Here is a 20,106-nt window from a genome sequence, read left to right on the forward strand (position 1 = left end):
GTGGGTTTGGGTGGGTTTGGGGAGAATTTGGGGAGAATTTGGGGAGAATTTGGGGAGAATTTGGGGAGAATTTGGGTGGGTTTGGGGCGGTTTGGGGAGAATTTGGGGAGAATTTGGGGAGAATTTGGGTGGGTTTGGGGCGGTTTGGGGAGAATTTGGGTGGGTTTGGGGCGGTTTGGGGAGAATTTGGGGAGAATTTGGGTGGGTTTGGGGAGAATTTGGGTGGGTTTGGGGAGAATTTGGGGAGAATTTGGGGAGAATTTGGGGAGAATTTGGGTGGGTATGGAGCGGTTTGGGGAGAATTTGGGGAGAATTTGGGGAGAATTTGGGTGGGTTTGGGTGGGTTTGGGGAGAATTTGGGTGGGTTTGGGGAGAATTTGGATGGGTTTGGGGAGAATTTGGGGAGAATTTGGGTGGGTTTGGAGCGGTTTGGGGAGAATTTGGGGAGAATTTGGATGGGTTTGGAGCGGATTTGGGGAGAATTTGGGTGGGTTTGGAGCGGGTTTGGGGAGAATTTGGGTGGGTTTGGGGCGGATTTGGGGAGAATTTGGGTGGGTTTGGGGCGGTTTGGGGAGAATTTGGGTGGGTTTGGAGCGGGTTTGGGGAGAATTTGGGTGGGTTTGGAGCGGATTTGGGGAGAATTTGGGTGGGTTTGGAGCGGGTTTGGGGAGAATTTGGGTGGGTTTGGGTGGGTTTGGGGAGAATTTGGGGAGAATTTGGGTGGGTTTGGGTGGGTTTGGGGAGAATTTGGGGAGAATTTGGGGAGAATTTGGGTGGGTTTGGAGCGGGTTTGGGGAGAATTTGGGGAGAATTTGGGTGGGTTTGGGGAGAATTTGGGGAGAATTTGGGGAGAATTTGGGGAGAATTTGGGTGGGTTTGGGGCAGATTTGGGTGGGTTTGGGGCGGATTTGGGGAGAATTTGGGGAGAATTTGGGACGGTTTGGAGCAAATTTGGGGAGAATTTGGGGAGAATTTGGGTGGGTTTGAATGAATTTGGGGAGAATTTGGGTGGGTTTGAATGAATTTGGGGAGAATTTAGGACGGTTTGGAGCGGATTTGGGGAGAATTTAGGTGGGTTTGGAGCGAATTTGGGGAGAATTTGTTTGGAGCAAATTTGGGGAGAATTTGGGTGGGTTTCGGCCTTTTGGGGCGAATTTCGGCCAATTTGGGGTGAATTCAGGCCAATTTGGGCAGCTTTGGGGCAAATTCAGGGGATTTTGGGAAGAATCTGGGCTGGTTTGGGACCCCTCCCCAAAATCCCGGGATCCCCACCCCAAATCCCTGGGACCCCCCAAAATCCCCAAAATGCCGGGACCCCCCAAAATCCCCGAAATCCCGGGACCCCCCCAAATCCGGGAACCCCAAAATGCCGGGACCCCTCCCCAAAATCCCGGGACCCCTCCCCAAATCCGGGGACCACCCAAAATCCCGGGACCCTTCCCCAAAGCCGGGGACCCCAAAATCCCGGGACCCCCCAGAATCCCGGGACCCCTCCCCAAAATCCCGGGACCCCTCCCCAAATCCGGGGACCCCAAAATCCCGGGACCACCCAAAATCCCGGGACCCCTCCCCAAATCCGGGGACCCCAAAATGCCGGGACCCCCCCAAAATCCCGGGACCCCAAAATGCCGGGACCCCTCCCCAAAATCCCGGGACCCCCCAAAATCCCGAGACCCCAAAATGCCGGGACCCCTCCCCAAAATCCCGGGACCCCCCAGAATCCCGGGACCCCTCCCCAAAATCCCGGGACCCCTCCCCAAATCCGGGGACCCCAAAATCCCGGGACCACCCAAAATCCCGGGACCCCTCCCCAAATCCGGGGACCCCAAAATGCCGGGACCCCCCCAAAATCCCGGGACCCCAAAATGCCGGGACCCCTCCCCAAAATCCCGGGACCCCTCCCCAAAATCCCGGGACCCCCCAAAATCCCGGGACCCCTCCCCAAAATCCCGGGACCCCTCCCCAAAATCCCGGGACCCCTCCCCAAATCCGGGGCTCCCCCCCCCTTTCCCGCCCCTCCCTCCCGCCGCAGTGCCGCGCGCTCCGCGCACGCGCGCCCCCCGCGCCCCGCCTCCCCCGCGCCCTTCCCCGCCTTCTGATTGGCTGCGCGGCCGAGTGATTGACAGCTCAGCTAACTGGAGAAGGGGGGGGAAACCGGCCGAGCGCGCCTCCCATTGGCTGCCGCGTCGCGGGTGGGCGTGGCCTCACCCTTCCATCATCGGGCAGGGGGGCAGCGCGCCGCGTTCCCATTGGCCGCTCCCGCGGCGGGCGGGGCCCGGGCCGCCGCGCGCGCGCCCCTCTGCGCGCCTCTGATTGGCCGCGGCGGCGCCGGGGCGGCGCGCCATTGGCCGGGCGCGCGCGGTGGGCGGGGCGCGGCGGCGCGGGGCGGGACGCGCAGGCGCGGGCCCGGCGCTCCCTGAGGCGGCGGCGGCGGCGGCGGCGGCTCCGGCGGCTCCTTTGTTCCCCCCGCCGGCAGCGGGCTCGGCATCGCGGCGGGATCGGGCCGGGATGAGCCCCGCCAAGGGCTCCGGGAAGGGCTCCGGTAGGGCCGGCGGAGGGCGGATGGGGGGGTGAGGGGAGGATACGGCGGCCCGCGAGGGTCACGGGCTCTTTGTTCGGCACCGGCGGCGCCCTCAGCGCGGGGCCTTGGGGGATCCCCTCCCCCCTGCGAGATGGGAGTCCCCTCAGCCCCTTCAGGATCGATCTCCTCTCATGGGATCCCCTCGTAGGATCCCCCCCTCAGAAAATCCCTCCTCAATCCCCTCAGGATCGATTCCCCCTCAAGGTTCCCCTCAGAGGATCCCCCCCTCAGTCCCTTCAGGATCGATCTCCTCTCAGAGGATCCCCCTCAGAATATTCCCCCTCAGTGCCCCTCAGGATCGATTTGCCCTCAGAATATTCCCCCTTCAGGATCGATTCCCCCTCAGAGGATCCCCTCAAAGGTTCCCCTCAGAATATCCCTCCTTAATCCCCTCAGGATCGATTTCCCCTCAGAATATTCCCCCTCAGTCCCTTCAGGACCGATTCCCCCTCAGAGGATCCATTCAAAGGTTCCCCTCAGAATATCCCCCCTTAATCCTCTCTCACAATATCCCCCCTCAATTCCCTCAGGATCAATCTCCTCAGAATTTCCCCCCTCAATTCCCTCAGGATCAATCCCCTCGCAATATCCCCCTCAATTCCCTCAGGATCAATCCCCCCTCACAATATCCCCCTCAATTCCCTCAGGATCCATCCCCTCTACAATATCCCCCCTTAATCCCCTCAGGATCAATTCCCTCACAATATCCCCCCTCAATTCCCTCAGGATCAATCCCCTCTACAATATCCCCCCTCAATTCCCTCAGGATCAATCCCCTCAGAATATCCCCCCTCAATTCCTTCAGGATCAATCCCCCCTCAGAATATCCCCCCTCAATTCCCTCAGGATCAATCCCCCCTCAGAATATCCCCCCTCAATTCCCTCAGGATCAATCCCCCCTCAGAATATCCCTCCTCAATTCCCTCAGGATCAATCCCCCCTCAATTCCCTCAGGATCAATCCCCCCTCAGAATATCCCCCCTCAATTCCCTCAGGATCAATCCCCCCTCAGAATATCCCTCCTCAATTCCCTCAGGATCAATCCCCTCACAATATCCCCCCTCAATTCCCTCAGGATCAATTCCCTCAGAATATCCCCCCTCAATTCCCTCAGGATCAATCCCCTCAGAATATCCCCCCTCAATTCCCTCAGGATCAATTCCCCCTCACAATATCCCCCTCAATTCCCTCAGGATCAATCCCCTCAGAATATCCCCCCTCAATTCCCTCAGGATCAATCCCCTCAGAATATCCCCCCTCAATTCCTTCAGGATCAATCCCCCCTCAGAATATCCCCCCTCAATTCCCTCAGGATCAATCCCCTCACAATATCCCCCCTCAATTCCCTCAGGATCAATCCCCTCACAATATCCCCCCTCAATTCCCTCAGGATCAATTCCCCCTCACAATATCCCCCTCAATTCCCTCAGGATCAATCCCCTCACAATATCCCCCCTCAATTCCCTCAGGATCAATTCCCCCTCACAATATCCCCCTCAATTCCCTCAGGATCAATCCCCTCACAATATCCCCCCCTCAATTCCCTCAGGATCGATCCCCTCACAATATCCCCCCTCAGAATATCCCCATCAATTCCCTCAGGATCGATCCCCCCTCAGAATATCCCCCTTCAATTCCCTCAGGATCAATCCCCTCACAATATCCCCCCTCAATTCCCTCAGGATCAATTCCCCCTCACAATATCCCCCCTCAATTCCCTCAGGATCAATTCCCCCTCACAATATCCCCCCTCAATTCCCTCAGGATCAATCCCCTCACAATATCCCCCTCAATTCCCTCAGGATCAATCCCCTCAGAATATCCCCCTCAATTCCCTCAGGATCAATTCCCCCTCACAATATCCCCCCTCAATTCCCTCAGGATCAATCCCCCCTCATGGGATCCCCATCCGAAATCCCCCCTTTCCCCCTCTTTTTATCCCCTATTTCCTCCCACATCCCTTTTCCCACACCCCAAATCCCCATTTCCCACTCCCCTAAATCCCCTTTTCCCAAATCCCCTTTTCCCACACTCCAAATCCCCATTTCCCTGATCCCTAAATCCCTTTTCCCACACCCCAAATCCCATTTTCCCAAATCCCCATTTCCCTGATCCCTAAATCCCCTTTTCCCACACCCCAAATCCCCTTTTCCCACACCCCAAATCCCCATTTCCCTCCTGCCCTCCACATCCCGCTATTCTCACACAAATTTCCCTTTTTCCCCAAAATTTTCCCAGTTTTTTCCATTTTTGTCCTTCCCGAGGACACCAAACCCCCCTTGGGCCCCCCCAGCCGAGGCCCTTCCCAATTAGGGTTTAGGGAATTCCGTTTAAAATCCCAATTAGGGTTTTGGGAATTCCGTTTAAAAATCCCAATTAGGGTTTAGGGAATTCCGTTTAAAAATCCTAATTACATTTTTGGGAATTCTGTTTGAAAATCCCAATTAGGGTTTTGGGAATTCCGTTTAAAAATCCTAATTACATTTTTGGTTATTCTGTTTGAAAATCCCAATTAGGGTTTAGGGAATTCTTTTTAAAAATCCCAGTTAGGGTTTTGGGAACCCCTTTTATGTTTTGGAAATATAATAATAGTAATTATAGTGATAATAATAATAATAATAATTGTAGTAGTGAAACAGCAATAATGATAACAATAGTAATACTACTTGTTACTACTATTACTATGATAAAATATAAAAATAATGATATAGTAGCATGTGGCAGATAATATATGTATTACATGTAATATATACTGTATTTAAATAGTTGATATAATGTAAAAATGAAAGAGTATAATGTAAAAATAATGAAATAATTGCTATAATTTAATAGCAATAAATTTACTGTTACAATAAAATAGTCACGTTGTTATGTACGTATTATATATAATATGTATTAGTGTATCTATTATAGTCAAGTAATTTATATAATAATTACTAATGATGTAAAAATAATAGAATATAATGTAAAAATATTTATTCCAATTTTTATTATTATTATTGTTGCTATTTCTAAATATTATTATTATTATTATTGTTAACATATTTTAAAGTATTTCTTCCCTGCGAGCCAACAAATTCCCCAAATCAGCCTCACCCATGAGAAAATCTCAATTTTTTAGGAATTTCCTGCTCTGCTAATGCTGCTGGATAATGAAATTCCCAATTAATCCCTAATTAATTCTCGTTTTTCCCCCAGCCCGGCGTTAGGAGCTCGTCCCTGCGAGGCATCGAGGACTGCCATGCCCTTAGGTAGGTGCTGGAATTAAATTAAATTAAATGGAGAAGGAAGTTTCAAATAATTAAATTCGGATTATCTAATTAAAATAGGAATAATTGTTATTAAATGAAAAATTAAATGGAAAAGAGGAGGAATGGAGAAAATGTCAGATAATTAAATTTGAATTGTTTAATAAGAATAAATAATTTTGATTAAATAAAAGATTAAATGAAATGAAAAAGAGGAGGAATGGAGTAGTAAATAAAGGAAATTTAAATAATTGAATTTTATTATTTGTGTTTTATAAATCTTTAAAAATTTATATTTTTATACTACATAAGTGTTACATATTTATATAAATTAATTTAAGTGGAATAACCTTTATTAAAGCAAAAATTAAATGCAAAAGAGGAGGAGTGGAGTAGCAAATGGAGAAAATTTGAAATAATTCAATTGTAATTATTGAATTATTAAATTATTATTTGAATTCCTGAGCACACACTGTGGAGAGTTCCTTGCTCATGGTTTGGGAAGGGTATTTCCCACTCGGTGCTGCCTCAGTTCTGGATTTATTAATTAATTAATCCCATAATTAACCCTGGATTCCCCCATTTCAGGTGCCCGTTGCCAGCCCCTGCTGTGACAAGGCCACCCCGGAGCCCCCCTTGGGTGGGACCCCTGGCTCTCCCTCAGTCACAGATTTATTAATCAATAATTATTAATCATTAATCATTAATTAGTCATTAATTATTGCCATAATTAACCAGATTCCCCCATTTCAGGTACCCATTGCCAGCCCCTGCTGTGACATGGCCACCCCAGAGCCCCCCCTGGGTGGGACCCCCGGCTCTCCCTCAGTCTCAGATTTATTAATAATTATTAATTATTAATTATTAATCATTAATTATAATTAATTCTCATTAATTAATTACAGAATTAACTTGTGTTCCCCTATTGCAGGTGCCTGTTGTCAGCTCCTGCTGTGACATGGCCACCCCAGAGCCCACCCTGGGCAGGACCCCTGGCTCTCCCTCAGTCCCAGATTTATGAATCATTAATTATTAATCATTAATTATTAATTATTAATCACTAATTATAATTAATTCTCATTAATTAATTACAGAATTAACTTGTGTTCCCCCATTTCAGGTGCCTGTTGTCAGCTCCTGCTGTGACATGGCCACCCCAGAGCCCCCCCCGGGCGGGACTCCCTGGCTCTCCTTCAGTCCCAGATTCATTAATAATTAATTATAATCATTAATTATAATAATTAATTATTAATAATTAATTATTAGTCATTAGTTATTGCCATAATTACCCAGCTCTCCCATTGCAGGTGCCCGTTGCCAGCCCCTGCTGTGACATGGCCACCCTGGAGCCTGCCCTGGGTGGGACCCCCGGCTCTCCCTCAGTCTCAGATTTATTAATAATTATTAATTATTAATTATTAATCATTAATTATAATTAATTCTCATTAATTAATTGCAGAATTAACTTGTGTTCCCCCATTGCAGGTGCCTGTTGCCAGCCCCTGCTGTGACATGGCCACCCCGGAGCCCCCCCTGGGCGGGACCCCCGGCTCTCCCTCCATCCCAGATTTATTAATCATTAATTATTAATCATTAATCATTAATGATTTCCATAATTAACCAGTTTCCCCCATTGCAGGTACCCATTGCCAGCCCCTGCTGTGACATGGCCACCCCGGAGCCCCCCCTGGGCGGGACCCCCCGGCCCGGCCCCTCTCCCGGGCCCGGCCCCTCGCCCGGCTCCATGCTGGGCCCCTCGCCCGGCCCCTCGCCCGGCTCCGGCCACTCCGGCCACTCCGGCCACGCGCTGCCGGCCCCGGGATACGCCCCGGACAGCATCCACCCGCTGCACAAGGTGAGACACCCCGGAATTCCGGAATTCCTGACCGCTGACCTTCGGCTCTGGGTGGGATTGGTGGTTTTGGGGTCATCCAAGTTGAACAATCCCAGAATTCCAGAATTCTGAACCTCAGACCTTCAGCTCTGGGTGGGATTGGTGGTTTTGGGATCAGCCACCCCCTGCACAAGGTGAGACACCCTGGAATTCCGGAATTCCTGACCGCTGACCTTCGGCTGTGGGTGGGATTGGTGGTTTTGGGGTCATCCAAGTTGAACAATCCCAGAATCCCAGAATTCTGAACCTCAAACACCCTTGGATTGCGTGGGATTGATGGTTTTGGGGTCATCCAAGTTGAATAATCCCGGAATTCCGGAATTCCTGACCTCAAACCTTCGGCTTTGGGTGGGATTGGTGGTTTTGGGGTCATCCAAGTTGAACAATCCCAGAATCCCAGAATTCCTGACCTCTGACCTTCGGCTCTGGGTGGGATTGGTGGTTTTGGGATCATCCAAGTTGAACAATCCCAGAATTCCAGAATTCTTGACCTCACAACTTCGGCTCTGGGTGGGATTGGTGGTTTTGGGGTCATCCAAGTTGAACAATCCCAGAATCCCAGAATTCTGAACCTCAAACACCCTTGGGTTGGGTGGGATTGGTGGTTTTGGGGTCATCCACCCGCTGCACAAGGTGAGAGAACCCGGAATTCCAGAATTCCTGACCTCACACCTTCGGCTCTGGGTGGGATTGGTGGTTTTGGGATCATCCAAGTTGAACAATCCCAGAATCCCAGAATTCTGAACCTCAAACACCCTTGGATTGCATGGGATTGATGGTTTTGGGGTCATCCAAGTTGAACAATCCCGGAATTCCAAATTCCTGACCGCTGACCTTCGGCTCTGGGTGGGATTGGTGGTTTTGGGATCATCCAAGTTGAACAATCCCAGAATCCCAGAATTCTGAACCTCAAACACCCTTGGGTTGGGTGGGATTGGTGGTTTTGGGGTCATCCACCCGCTGCACAAGGTGAGAGAACCCGGAATTCCGGAATTCCTGACCTCACACCTTCGGCTCTGGGTGGGATTGGTGGGTTTGGGGTCATCCAAGTTGAACAATCCCGGAATCCCAGAATTCTGAACCTCAAACACCCTTGGGTTGGGTGGGATTGGTGGTTTTGGGATCAGCCACCCCCTGCACAAGGTGAGAGACCCTGGAATTCTGGAATTCCTGACCGCTGACCTTCGGCTCTGGGTGGGATTGGTGGTTTTGGGGTCATCCACCCCCTACACAAGGTGAGAGAACCCGGAATTCTGGAATTCCTGACCTCACACCTTCGGTTCTGGGTGGGATTGGTGGTTTTGGGGTCATCCAAGTTGAACAATCCCAGAATCCCAGAATTCTGAACCTCACACCTTCGGCTCTGGGTGGGATTGGTGGTTTTGGGGTCATCCAAGTTGAACAATCCCAGAATCCCAGAATTCTGAACCTCAAACCTTTGGCTTTGGGTGGGATTGGTGGTTTTGGGGTCATCCAAGTTGAACAATCCCAGAATCCCAGAATTCCTGACCTCACACCTTCGGCTCTGGGTGGGATTGGTGGTTTTGGGGTCATCCAAGTTGAACAATCCCGGAATCCCAGAATTCCTGACCTCAAACTTTCAGCTTTGGCTGGCATCGATGGTTTTTCCTTTTTCTACCTCTGCCATCGAGGGCTAAACCATCCAGTTAAGAAATGGCGCCTTAATTGTTTTCACTTTTAACCTAATAACTAATTACCTAATTACCTAATAATCAAAAGTCCACAGCGTGGGTTTTCCTGTCTGGTGACAAATTGTCACCCAAATCCATGGAGAAGGAGGGGAAGAAAGTGAAGAAGAAGAAGGTGGAGAACAATGAGAAGAAGATGTAGAAGATGAAAAAGAAGAAGAGAGGAAGGTGAAGAAGATGGAGGAGAGGAAGGTGAAGAAGATGAAGAATGGGAAGTAAAAGGTGAAGGAAGAAAGAAGAAGGAGGAGAAGAAGATGAAGAGAAGAAGAAGGTGAAGAAGAAGATGGAGAAGAATTAAAAAAAGGTGAAAGAGAAGAAGAAGATGAAGGAGAAGAAGAAGAAGAAGGTGGAGAAGAAGGAGAATATGGAGAAGAAAAAAAAAAGGTGAAAGAGAAGAAGAAGATGAAGGAGAAGAAGAAGGTGGAGAAGAATGAGAAGAAGAAGAAGGTGAAGGAGAAGAAGGAGAAGGAGTCTAGAAAGAGTCTCCTGCTCCAAAACTGTGCTGAAAACCTCCGGAATGGGAAACAGCGCCATTAATTAACTCATTAATGGAGAGGATTTTCCTCCTGGGTTTTGGGTTTTAACAACAACTCCTCTCCTGTAATCCAGGGGGGTTTAATTTAAAAATCCGGGGAATTGTGCTGTGGGAAGGGTTTTTGAGGCCGGAGCAGCTGGAAGTGGCGTTTCTGGGAATAATCAAATGGATTCTGCAGCTCCCCGGGAGTTCTGCGGGCGGGAGCGGAGCTTCCTCCAGGAATCCTCTGCTGATTTCCCGGGATTTGCCCCCTGCAGCCCCTGGAGGCGATGCACGAGAAGGGAATGTCGGAGGATCCGCGCTACGGGCAGATGAAGGGGATGGGAATGCGCCCGGGGGGGCACGCGGGAATGGGGCCCCCCCCCAGCCCCATGGATCAGCATTCCCAAGGTGGGGAGCACGGGAAGGGGGCTGGGGCCAAATCCTGGGTTTGGGAGGTTTTCAGCATTCCCAAAGTTGGGATCATGGGAAGGGGCTGAGGGGAGGAGCCGGGGACAAATCCTGGATTTGGGTTTTGGGAGGTTTTCAGCATTCCCAAAGTTGGGATTGTGGGAAGGGGTTGAGGGGAGGAGCCAGGGCCAAATCCTGGATTTGGGTTTTGGGAGGTTTTCAGCATTCCCAAAGTTGGGATTGTGGGAAGGGGTTGAGGGGAGGAGCCAGGGCCAAATCCTGGATTTGGGTTTTGGGAGGTTTTCAGCATTCCCAAAGTTGGGATTGTGGGAAGGGGGTGAGGGGAAGAACCAGGGCCAAATCCTGGATTTGGGTTTTGGGAGGTTTTCAGCATTCCCAAAATTGGGATTGTGGGAAGGGGCTGAAGGGAAGAGCCGGGGCCAAATCCTGGATTTGGGTTTTGGGAGGTTTTCAGCATTCCCAAAGTTGGGATTGTGGGAAGGGGGTGAGGGGAGGAGCCAGGGCCAAATCCTGGATTTGGGTTTTGGGAGGTTTTCAGCATTCCCAAAGTTGGGATTGTGGGAAGGGGGTGAAGGGAAGAGCCGGGGCCAAATCCTGGATTTTGGGAGGTTTTCAGCATTCCCAAAATTGGGATTGTGGGAAGGGGGTGAAGGGAAGAGCCGGGGCCAAATCCTGGATTTGGATTCTGGGAGGTTTTCAGCATTCCCAAGGTTTAAATCCTGGACAGCAGGGCATAAATCCTGGGTTTTGGTAGCGCTCCAGGGGATTTCCAGGTCTGTGCGGTGGATTTTGGGAGGGGATTCCTTGCTCCTTATTCCTGGCTAAGAGATTTGGGAGGGGATTTCTCATTCCAGCTGCCTCTGGGCTGGATTGGGAATGGGATTTCCCACCCTGGGATGGGTTAGGAATGGGATTTCTCACCCTGGGCTGGATTGGGAGTGGGATTTCCCTTTCCAGCTGCCTCTGGGCTGGATTGGGAATGGGATTTCCCTTTCCAAATGCCTCTAGGATGGTTTGGAATGGGATTTCCCACCCTGGGATGGATTGGGAATGGGATTTCCCTTTCCAGCTGCCCCTGGGATGGGTTAGGAATGGGAATTCCCTTTCCAGCTGCCTCTGGGCTGGATTGAGACTGGGAATTCCCTTTCCAGCTGCCCCCGGGATGGGTTAGGAATGGGATTTCCCTTTCCAGCTGCCCCTGGGATGGGTTAGGAATGGGAATTCCCTTTCCAGCTGCCCCTGGGATGGGTTAGGAATGGGAATTCCCTTTCCAGCTGCCCCTGGGATGGGTTAGGAATGGGAATTCCCACCCTGGGATGGGTTAGGAATGGGAATTCCCTTTCCAGCTGCCCCCGGGATGAGCTGCTGTTACCTTGGTGCTCCGTGCCATCGACTGGCGAGCAGCTTTCCCATCCCCATGGGCTTCAGGCTGGCAATCCCTAATTTCAGCCGTCTCCGGCCGCTAACCCCTCCTCTCCCTCCGGAATCCTCGTGTCCCCGCAGGTTACCCCTCCCCTCTGGGGGGCTCCGAGCACGCCTCCAGCCCGGTGCCGTCCAACGGCCCCTCCGGCGGCTCGGCCGGCGGCTCCGGCGCGGCGCTGGACGGCTCCGGCTCCGACTCGCCGGCGCTGGGCCGCGGCCCGTCGCCCTTCAACGCCGCGCAGCTGCACCAGCTTCGTGCCCAAATCATGGCCTACAAGCTGCTGGCGCGGGGGCAGCCGCTGCCCGAGCACCTCCAGGTGGCCGTGCAGGGCAAGCGGCCGCTGCCGGGGATGCAGCCGCAGATCCCCGCTCTACCTCCGCCCGCCGGCGCCGCGCAGGGCCCGGGGCCAGCGCCCGGAGCGGGGCCGGCGCCGCCCGGCTACTCCAGACCTCACGGTGAGGATGGGCTGGGAACGGCGGGAGCGAGCTGGGGATGTGTCCTGGGGGTCTGAGGGGACAGCGTCCTTGTTGTGTCCTGGGATCTGGGGGGATTTTGTCCTTGTTGTGTCCTGGGATCCGAGGGGAGATGGTCCTTGTTGTGTCCTGGGATTCGAGGGGAGATCGTCCCTTTGCATCCTGGGATCTGTGGGGAGATTGTCCTTGTAGTGTCCTGGGATCCGAGGGGAGATCGTCCCTTTTCGTCCTGGGATCCGAGGGGAGATCGTCCTTGTTGTGTCCTGGGATCTGTGGGGAGATTGTCCTTGTTGTGTCCTGGGATCCGAGGGGATTTTGTCCTCGTTGTGTCCTGGGATCCGAGGGGAGTTTGTCCTGTTCCTTTCTGGGATCTGAGGGGAGATCGTCCTTGTTGTGTCCTGGCATCCGAGGGGATAGTGTCCTTGTGTCCTGGATCCAGGGGATAGGGTCCTTGTGTCCTGGGATCTGTGGGGAGATGGTCCCTTTTCATCCTGGGATCTGTGGGGAGATCGTCCCTTTTCATCCTGGGATCTGTGGGGAGATCGTCCTTGTTGTGTCCTGGGATCCGAGGGGATAGTGTCCTTGTGTCCTGGGATCCGAGGGGAGATCGTCCTTGTTGTTTCCTGGGATCTGGGGGAAGTTTGTCCTTGTTCTGTCCTGGGATCTGTGGGGAGATGGTCCTTGTTGTGTCCTGGGATCCGTGGGGAGATCGTCCCTTTTCGTCCTGGGATCCGTGGGGAGATTGTCCTTGTTGTGTCCTGGCATCCGAGGGGAGTTTGTCCTGTTTCTTTCTGGGATCTGAGGGGAGATTGTCCTTGTTGTGTCCTGGGATCCGAGGGGATAGTGTCCTTGTGTCCTGGATCCAGGGGATAGTGTCCTTGTGTCCTGGGATCCGAGGGGAGATGGTCCTTGTATCCTGGGATCCGAGGGGATAGTGTCCTTGTTGTGTCCTGGGATCCGAGGGGAGATCGTCCTTGTTGTGTCCTGGGATCCAAGGGGATAGTGTCCTTGTGTCCTGGGATCCGAGGGGAGATCGTCCCTTTTCATCCTGGGATCTGGGGGGAGTTTGTCCTTGTTCTGTCCTGGGATCTGGGAGGAGCTCATCCCTTTTCATTGTGGGAACTGTGAGGAGTTTGTCCTTTTCCATCCTGGGATCTGTGGGGAGTTTGTCCCATTCCATCCCGGGATCTGTGGGGAGTTTGTCCTTTTCCATCCTGGGATCTGTGGGGAGTTTGTCCCATTCCATCCCGGGATCTGTGGGGAGTTTGTCCCATTCCATCCCGGGATCTGTGGGGAGCTCATCCCATTCCATCTCACACTGTCCTGGGAAATCCAGGGGAGTTTATCCCGTTCTATCCCCAGGAGATCCTTTGCTCCCAGTTTGCCCCAGTATCCCCCAGTTTGGCTGTCCACGGGCATTCCAGAGGCTGGGATGGCGGATCCATCCAGGCAGTTCAGGGGAAAGGGGGGGGCTGTAGCTGACACTCCCCCCAGGAGTCTAAATCCTCACAGGATTTCCCTTTTTTTTCCCTTTTCTGCCTGATTTTTGGGCATTTCCAGGAATAGGAGGGCCCAACATGCCCCCTCCCGGACCCTCAGGAGTTCCCCCCGGCATGCCGGGACAGCCCCCCGGGGGCCCCCCCAAGCCCTGGCCAGAAGGTAAGGCCTGGGTCACAAATTCCTGGGAATTCGCCCCAAATCTGTGAGCTCCGCGGGGTGGGAACGGAAGGAAGCTCCTGGTTAAAACCCTGGAATTGGGGCTGGAATTCTGTGAAGGGCTGGCTTAACTCCCGTGCTGCAGCTTTGCGGGGATGCCTGTGCTCATTCCAAGATAGGTATTTGGAGCTCGTTAGGGAATTGTGTTTGATTTTCCGGAGGTTTGGTGGATTCGGGGTTGATTTCCAGACAAATTACTGTACATTTTTGGAGAATTAGGGTCGATTTCCAGGTAACTAACAGGAATTTTGGTGGGAATCCTGATGAATTTCCCCTTAAGCTCACTCCGAGTCAGAAACTCACATTTTTGTGGAATCCCCCCTCACTCCCGACGGAACAATTTGGGTTTTCCGGTGGGAATTCGGGAATTCTGACCCGGCATTCCCAAAATCCGTGTCCCCGCAGGGCCGCTGTCGGCGGCGGCTCCGGGCGGGGCCTCCCCCCTCACTCCTGACAGAACAATTCGGGTTTTCCGGTGTTAATTTGGGAATTCTGACCCGGCATTCCCAAAATCCGTGTCCCCGCAGGGCTGCTGTCGGCGGCGGCTCCGGGCGGGGCCTCCCCCCTCACTCCTGACAGAACAATTCGGGTTTTCCGGTGGGAATTCGGGAATTCTGACCCGGCATTCCCGAAATCCGTGTCCCCGCAGGGCCGCTGTCGGCGGCGGCTCCGGGTGGGGCCTCCCCCCTCACTCCTGACAGAACAATTCGGGTTTTCCGGTGGGAATTCGGGAATTCTGACCCGGCATTCCCGAAATCCGTGTCCCCGCAGGGCCGCTGTCGGCGGCGGCTCCGGGCGGGGCCCCCCAGAAGCTGCTGCCGCCGCCGCCCGCCGGCCGCCCGTCCCCCGTGCCCCCGGCCGTGCCCCCGGCGTCCCCCGGGCCCCCGCCGCCCTCGCCGGGGCAGCCGGCGCCGCCGGCGCTGCCGATCCACCCCAAGCAGAACCGGATCACGCCCATCCAGAAACCGCGCGGGCTCGACCCCGTGGAGATCCTGCAGGAGCGCGAGTACAGGTACGGTCCCGGTGCAGGTACGGCCCCGGTACAGGTACAACACCAGTACAGGTACAGGTACGGCCCCGGTGCAGGTACGGCCCCGGTGCAGGTACAGGTACGGTCACAGTACAGGTACAGGTACGGCCCCGGTGCAGGTACAACCCCAGTACAGGTACAACCCCAGTACAGGTACAGGTATGGCCCCGGTACAGGTACAGTACAGGTACAGGTACAGCCCCAGTACAGGTACAGGTATGGCCCCAGTACAGGTACAGGTACGGTCACAGTACAGGTACAGGTATGGTCACAGTACAGGTACGGTCACAGAACAGGTACAGGTACGGTCACGGTGCAGGTACGGTCACAGAACAGGTACAGGTATGGCCCCAGTAAAGGTACAGGTACGGCCCTGGTGCAGGTACAGTCACAATACAGGTACGGCCACGCCCCGGTGCAGGTATGGCCCTGGTGCAGGTACAGCCACACTCTGGTCAGGTACAGCTCCAGTACAGGTATGGCCACGCCCAGGTACAGGTACAGCCCCAGTACAGGTATGGCCACGCCCAGGTGCAGGTACAGCCCCAGTACAGGTACGGCCACACCCAGGTACAGGTACAGCTCCAGTACAGGTATGGCCACGCCCAGGTGCAGGTACAGCCCCAGTACAGGTACAGCCACACCCAGGTACAGGTACAGCTCCAGTACAGGTATGGCCACGCCCAGGTACAGGTACAGCCCCAGTACAGGTATGGCCACGCCCAGGTACAGGTACAGCCCCAGTACAGATATGGCCATGAGAAAGTTCTCCTTGGAGATTCCCAAGGTTTCTCCCATCTCCAACTGCCTCCATCCCGTTTTTACCCTTCCCAAGCTTCAGAGGGACGAGAGGAGAACTCTCCTTGGAGATTCCCAAGGTTTTTCCCTTTTCCAACTGCCTCCATCCCGTTTTTACCCTTCCCAAGCTTCAGAGGGATGAGAGGAGATCTCTCCATGGAGATTCCCAAGGTTTCTCCCATCTCCAACTGCCTCCATCCCGTTTTTACCCTTCCCAAGATTCAGAGGGATGAGAGAACGTTCTCCTTGGAGATTCCCAAGGTTTCTCCCTTTTCCATCTGCCTCCATCCCGTTTTTACCCTTCCCAAGATTCAGAGGGATGAGAGAACGTTCTCCTTGGAGATTCCCAAGGTTTCTCCCTTCTCCAACTGCCTCCATCCCGTTTTTACCCTTCCCAAGGTTCAGACGGACGAGAGGAGAACGTTCTCCTTAAAGATTCCCAAGGTTTCTCCCTTCTCCAACTGCCTCCATCCCGTTTTTACCCTTCCCAAGCTTCAGAGGGACGAGAGGAGAACGTTCTCCTTGGAGGTTCTTCCTGACCCTTCCCTGGCCATTCTCTGACCCTGCTGTGCCCTTAACCCCATGGAGATCCCCAAAACTCATCCCGGCTCCCCGCCCCTGCTCCCACACTCTTCCCAACGGGAGCTCGGTCAGGAAGGAGCCGAACTCACCCCAAAATTCCTCCCGCTCAGGCTCCAAGCGCGCATCGCCCACCGCATCCAAGAGCTGGAGAACCTGCCCGGCTCGCTGGCCGGAGACCTGCGGACCAAAGCCACCATCGAGCTCAAGGCCCTGCGCCTGCTCAACTTCCAGCGCCAGGTGAGCGCCGGCAGCGGGGCTCCGGCGGATTTGGGGTGACTCCGGGGGATTTTGGGAATTTGGGAGCCTCGGTTTCCCCTCTCAAAGAGCGTAGGGTCGCCTTCTTTAGGATATTTATTGTCCCAGGCACATTCTTCTCTCAAGGATTGTTCATAGGGCAGCACAGGGGGAAGAGAGACAAAACAATCAAACAATTTTTATTTCTACTCCTTGTTTTTCCCACGGGGAATGTGTTTGGGGAATTGTTTCCCTGGGGTGATGCTTGGTTGGATTCTGGTGAGGATCGTTGGAGCTGCTGGACAATCCAACCCACCTGGGGCTGGACTCTGAGCTGGTCACCAGTTGTGTTAAAATTAGATATGGTAGTTAGAACAATAAATTTGTAGCGTTAATATCTTATTTAAATAATTTATTAATGTATTTTAGCACAGTTACAATACAGAAATCATTCAGCTTTCTGACCCAGAGTCAGACATCACCATTCTTCCCCCCGGCCTCACCTGCACTCACAATAATTTATTTTTCTCTCACCCGTAACGTTTTCTCTCTGACTCGTTGAGCTCTCAGGTTGGCTGTGGGATTTTCTCTGCCCTCGGGCTGGTGTTTACGTTTTATACCAAAAACTGCACTTATTAAATTTACAGTAACGCCCCAATATTTGTAATTTATGTCAGACGTTGTGTCTCTACCTTGAACCGGTAGAGAAGTGTCACCAGAGGGACGTCCAGGAACGTGGTGGTGGCTCAGGGGGATTTTGGGGAGCCATTTGGACATCCAGGAGCTCCCTGGTGGCTCAGGGGATTTTGGGGAACCATTTGGACATCCAGGAGCTCCGTGGTGGCTCAGGGGCATTTTTGGTGGCTCAGGGGAGTTTTTGGGAGCCATTTGGACATCCAGGAGCTCCCTGGTGGCTCAGGGGGATTTTGGGGAATCATTTGGACGTCCAGGAGCTCCGTGGTGGCTCAGGGGGATTTTTGGTGGCTCAGGGGAGTTTTTGGTGGCTCAGGGGGATTTTTGGTGGCTCAGGGGGATTTTTGGTGGCTCAGGGGGATTTTTGGGGACCCATTTGGACGTCCAGGCCCACCGTGGTGGCTCAGGGGATTTTTGGTGGCTCAGGGGGATTTTTGGTGGCTCAGGGGGATTTTTGGGGACCCAGAGGAACATCCAGGCCCACCGTGGTGGCTCAGGGGGATTTTTGGTGGCTCAGGGGGATTTTTGGTGGCTCAGGGGAGTTTTTGGGGACCCAGAGGGACATCCAGGCCCACCGTGGTGGCTCAGGGGATTTTTGGTGGCTCAGGGGAGTTTTTGGTGGCTCAGGGGGACTTTTGGGGACCCATTTGGACGTCCAGGCCCACCGTGGTGGCTCAGGGGATTTTTGGTGGCTCAGGGGACTTTTGGGGACCCATTTGGATGTCCAGGCCCACCGTGGTGGCTCAGGGGGATTTTTGGTGGCTCAGGGGGATTTTTGGTGGCTCAGGGGGATTTTTGGGGAGCCATTTGAACATCCAGGAGCTCCGTGGTGGCTCAGGGGGATTTTTGGGGACCCGGAGGGACGTCCAGGCCCACCGTGGTGGCTCAGGGGGATTTTTGGTGGCTCAGGGGGATTTTTGGGGACCCATTTGGACGTCCAGGCCCACCATGGTGGCTCAGGGGGATTTTTGGTGGCTCAGGGGGATTTTTGGGGAACCATTTGGACGTCCAGGCCCACCGTGGTGGCTCAGGGGGACTTTTGGTGGCTCAGGGGATTTTTGGTGGCTCAGGGGGACTTTTGGGGACCCAGAGGGACATCCAGGAGCTCTGTGGTGGCTCAGGGGCATTTTTGGTGGCTCAGGGGCATTTTTGGGGAGCCATTTGAACATCCAGGAGCGCCGTGGTGGTTCAGGGGATTTTTGGTGGCTCAGGGGAGTTTTTGGTGGCTCAGGGGAGTTTTTGGGGACCCAGAGGGACGTCCAGGCCCACCGTGGTGGCTCAGGGGGATTTTTGGGGACCCAGAGGGACATCCAGGCCCACCGTGGTGGCTCAGGGGGATTTTTGGTGGCTCAGGGGGATTTTTGGGGAGCCATTTGGACATCCAGGAGCACCATGGTGGCTCAGGGGATTTTTGGTGGCTCAGGGGAGTTTTTGGGGACCCAGAGGAACATCCAGGCCCACCGTGGTGGCTCAGGGGATTTTTGGTGGCTCAGGGGAGTTTTTGGTGGCTCAGGGGAGTTTTTGGGGACCCAGAGGGACGTCCAGGCCCACCGTGGTGGCTCAGGGGATTTTTGGTGGCTCAGGGGGATTTTTGGTGGCTCAGGGGGATTTTTGGGGAGCCATTTGGACATCCAGGCCCACCGTGGTGGCTCAGGGGATTTTTGGGGACCCGGAGGAACATCCAGGCCCACCGTGGTGGCTCAGGGGGACTTTTGGTGGCTCAGGGGATTTTTGGTGGCTCAGGGGGATTTTTGGGGACCCGGAGGAACATCCAGGCCCACCGTGGTGGCTCAGGGGCATTTTTGGGGACCCAGAGGAACATCCAGGCCCACCGTGGTGGCTCAGGGGGACTTTTGGGGACCCATTTGGACGTCCAGGCCCACCGTGGTGGCTCAGGGGGACTTTTGGGGACCCAGAGGGACATCCAGGCCCACCGTGGTGGCTCAGGGGATTTTTGGGGACCCAGAGGGACATCCAGGAGCTCCGTGGTGGCTCAGGGGGATTTTTGGTGGCTCAGGGGGATTTTTGGTGGCTCAGGGGGACTTTTGGGGACCCAGAGGAACATCCAGGAGCTCTGTGGTGGCTCAGGGGATTTTTGGTGGCTCAGGGGAGTTTTGGGGAGCCATTTGAACATCCAGGAGGTCCGTGGTGGCTCAGGGGGATTTTTGGTGGCTCAGGGGGATTTTTGGGGACCCGGAGGGACGTCCAGGCCCACCGTGGTGGCTCAGGGGGATTTTTGGGGACCCATTTGGACATCCAGGAGCACCATGGTGGCTCAGGGGATTTTTGGTGGCTCAGGGGGACTTTTGGGGACCCATTTGGACGTCCAGGCCCACCGTGGTGGCTCAGGGAGATTTTTGGTGGCTCAGGGGAGTTTTTGGGGACCCAGAGGAACATCCAGGCCCACCGTGGTGGCTCAGGGGATTTTTGGGGACCCAGAGGAACATCCAGGCCCACCGTGGTGGCTCAGGGGGATTTTTGGTGGCTCAGGGGGATTTTTGGTGGCTCAGGGGACTTTTGGGGACCCATTTGGACGTCCAGGCCCACCGTGGTGGCTCAGGGGGACTTTTGGGGACCCAGAGGAACATCCAGGCCCACCGAGGTGGCTCAGGGGGATTTTTGGTGGCTCAGGGGATTTTTGGGGACCCATTTGGATGTCCAGGCGCACCGTGGTGGCTCAGGGGAGTTTTTGGGGACCCAGAGGAACATCCAGGCCCACCGTGATGGCTCAGGGGGATTTTTGGTGCCTCGGGGGGATTTTTGGTGGCTCAGGGGGATT

The 20,106-nt window shown here is 54.0% G+C and overlaps 1 protein-coding gene across 5 annotated transcripts in view; it reads left to right on the top strand.

Annotated features, from left to right (window-relative positions):
* The first annotated feature begins 2,393 nt into the window (after nucleotides 1–2,393).
* The window catches only part of SMARCA4 (SWI/SNF related BAF chromatin remodeling complex subunit ATPase 4), a 63,354-nt gene continuing 45,641 nt past the window's right edge, over nucleotides 2,394–20,106 (top strand). For all 5 annotated transcript variants that reach the window (XM_085563304.1, XM_085563305.1, XM_085563308.1 and 2 more), the window contains exons 1-8: nucleotides 2,394–2,542; nucleotides 5,780–5,832; nucleotides 7,469–7,684; nucleotides 10,225–10,357; nucleotides 11,882–12,256; nucleotides 13,835–13,933; nucleotides 14,762–15,002; nucleotides 16,511–16,637. In XM_085563304.1, coding sequence (XP_085419430.1) covers nucleotides 7,496–7,684; nucleotides 10,225–10,357; nucleotides 11,882–12,256; nucleotides 13,835–13,933; nucleotides 14,762–15,002; nucleotides 16,511–16,637 — 1,164 coding nt within the window. In that variant the 5' untranslated portion in view covers nucleotides 2,394–2,542; nucleotides 5,780–5,832; nucleotides 7,469–7,495. The remainder of the gene's footprint in view (nucleotides 2,543–5,779; nucleotides 5,833–7,468; nucleotides 7,685–10,224; nucleotides 10,358–11,881; nucleotides 12,257–13,834; nucleotides 13,934–14,761; nucleotides 15,003–16,510; nucleotides 16,638–20,106) is intronic.

This window comes from Lonchura striata, chromosome 30 (assembly GCF_050655825.1).
Source record: "Lonchura striata isolate lonStrDom1 chromosome 30, ASM5065582v1, whole genome shotgun sequence".
NCBI classification, from domain to species: domain Eukaryota; kingdom Metazoa; phylum Chordata; class Aves; order Passeriformes; family Estrildidae; genus Lonchura; species Lonchura striata.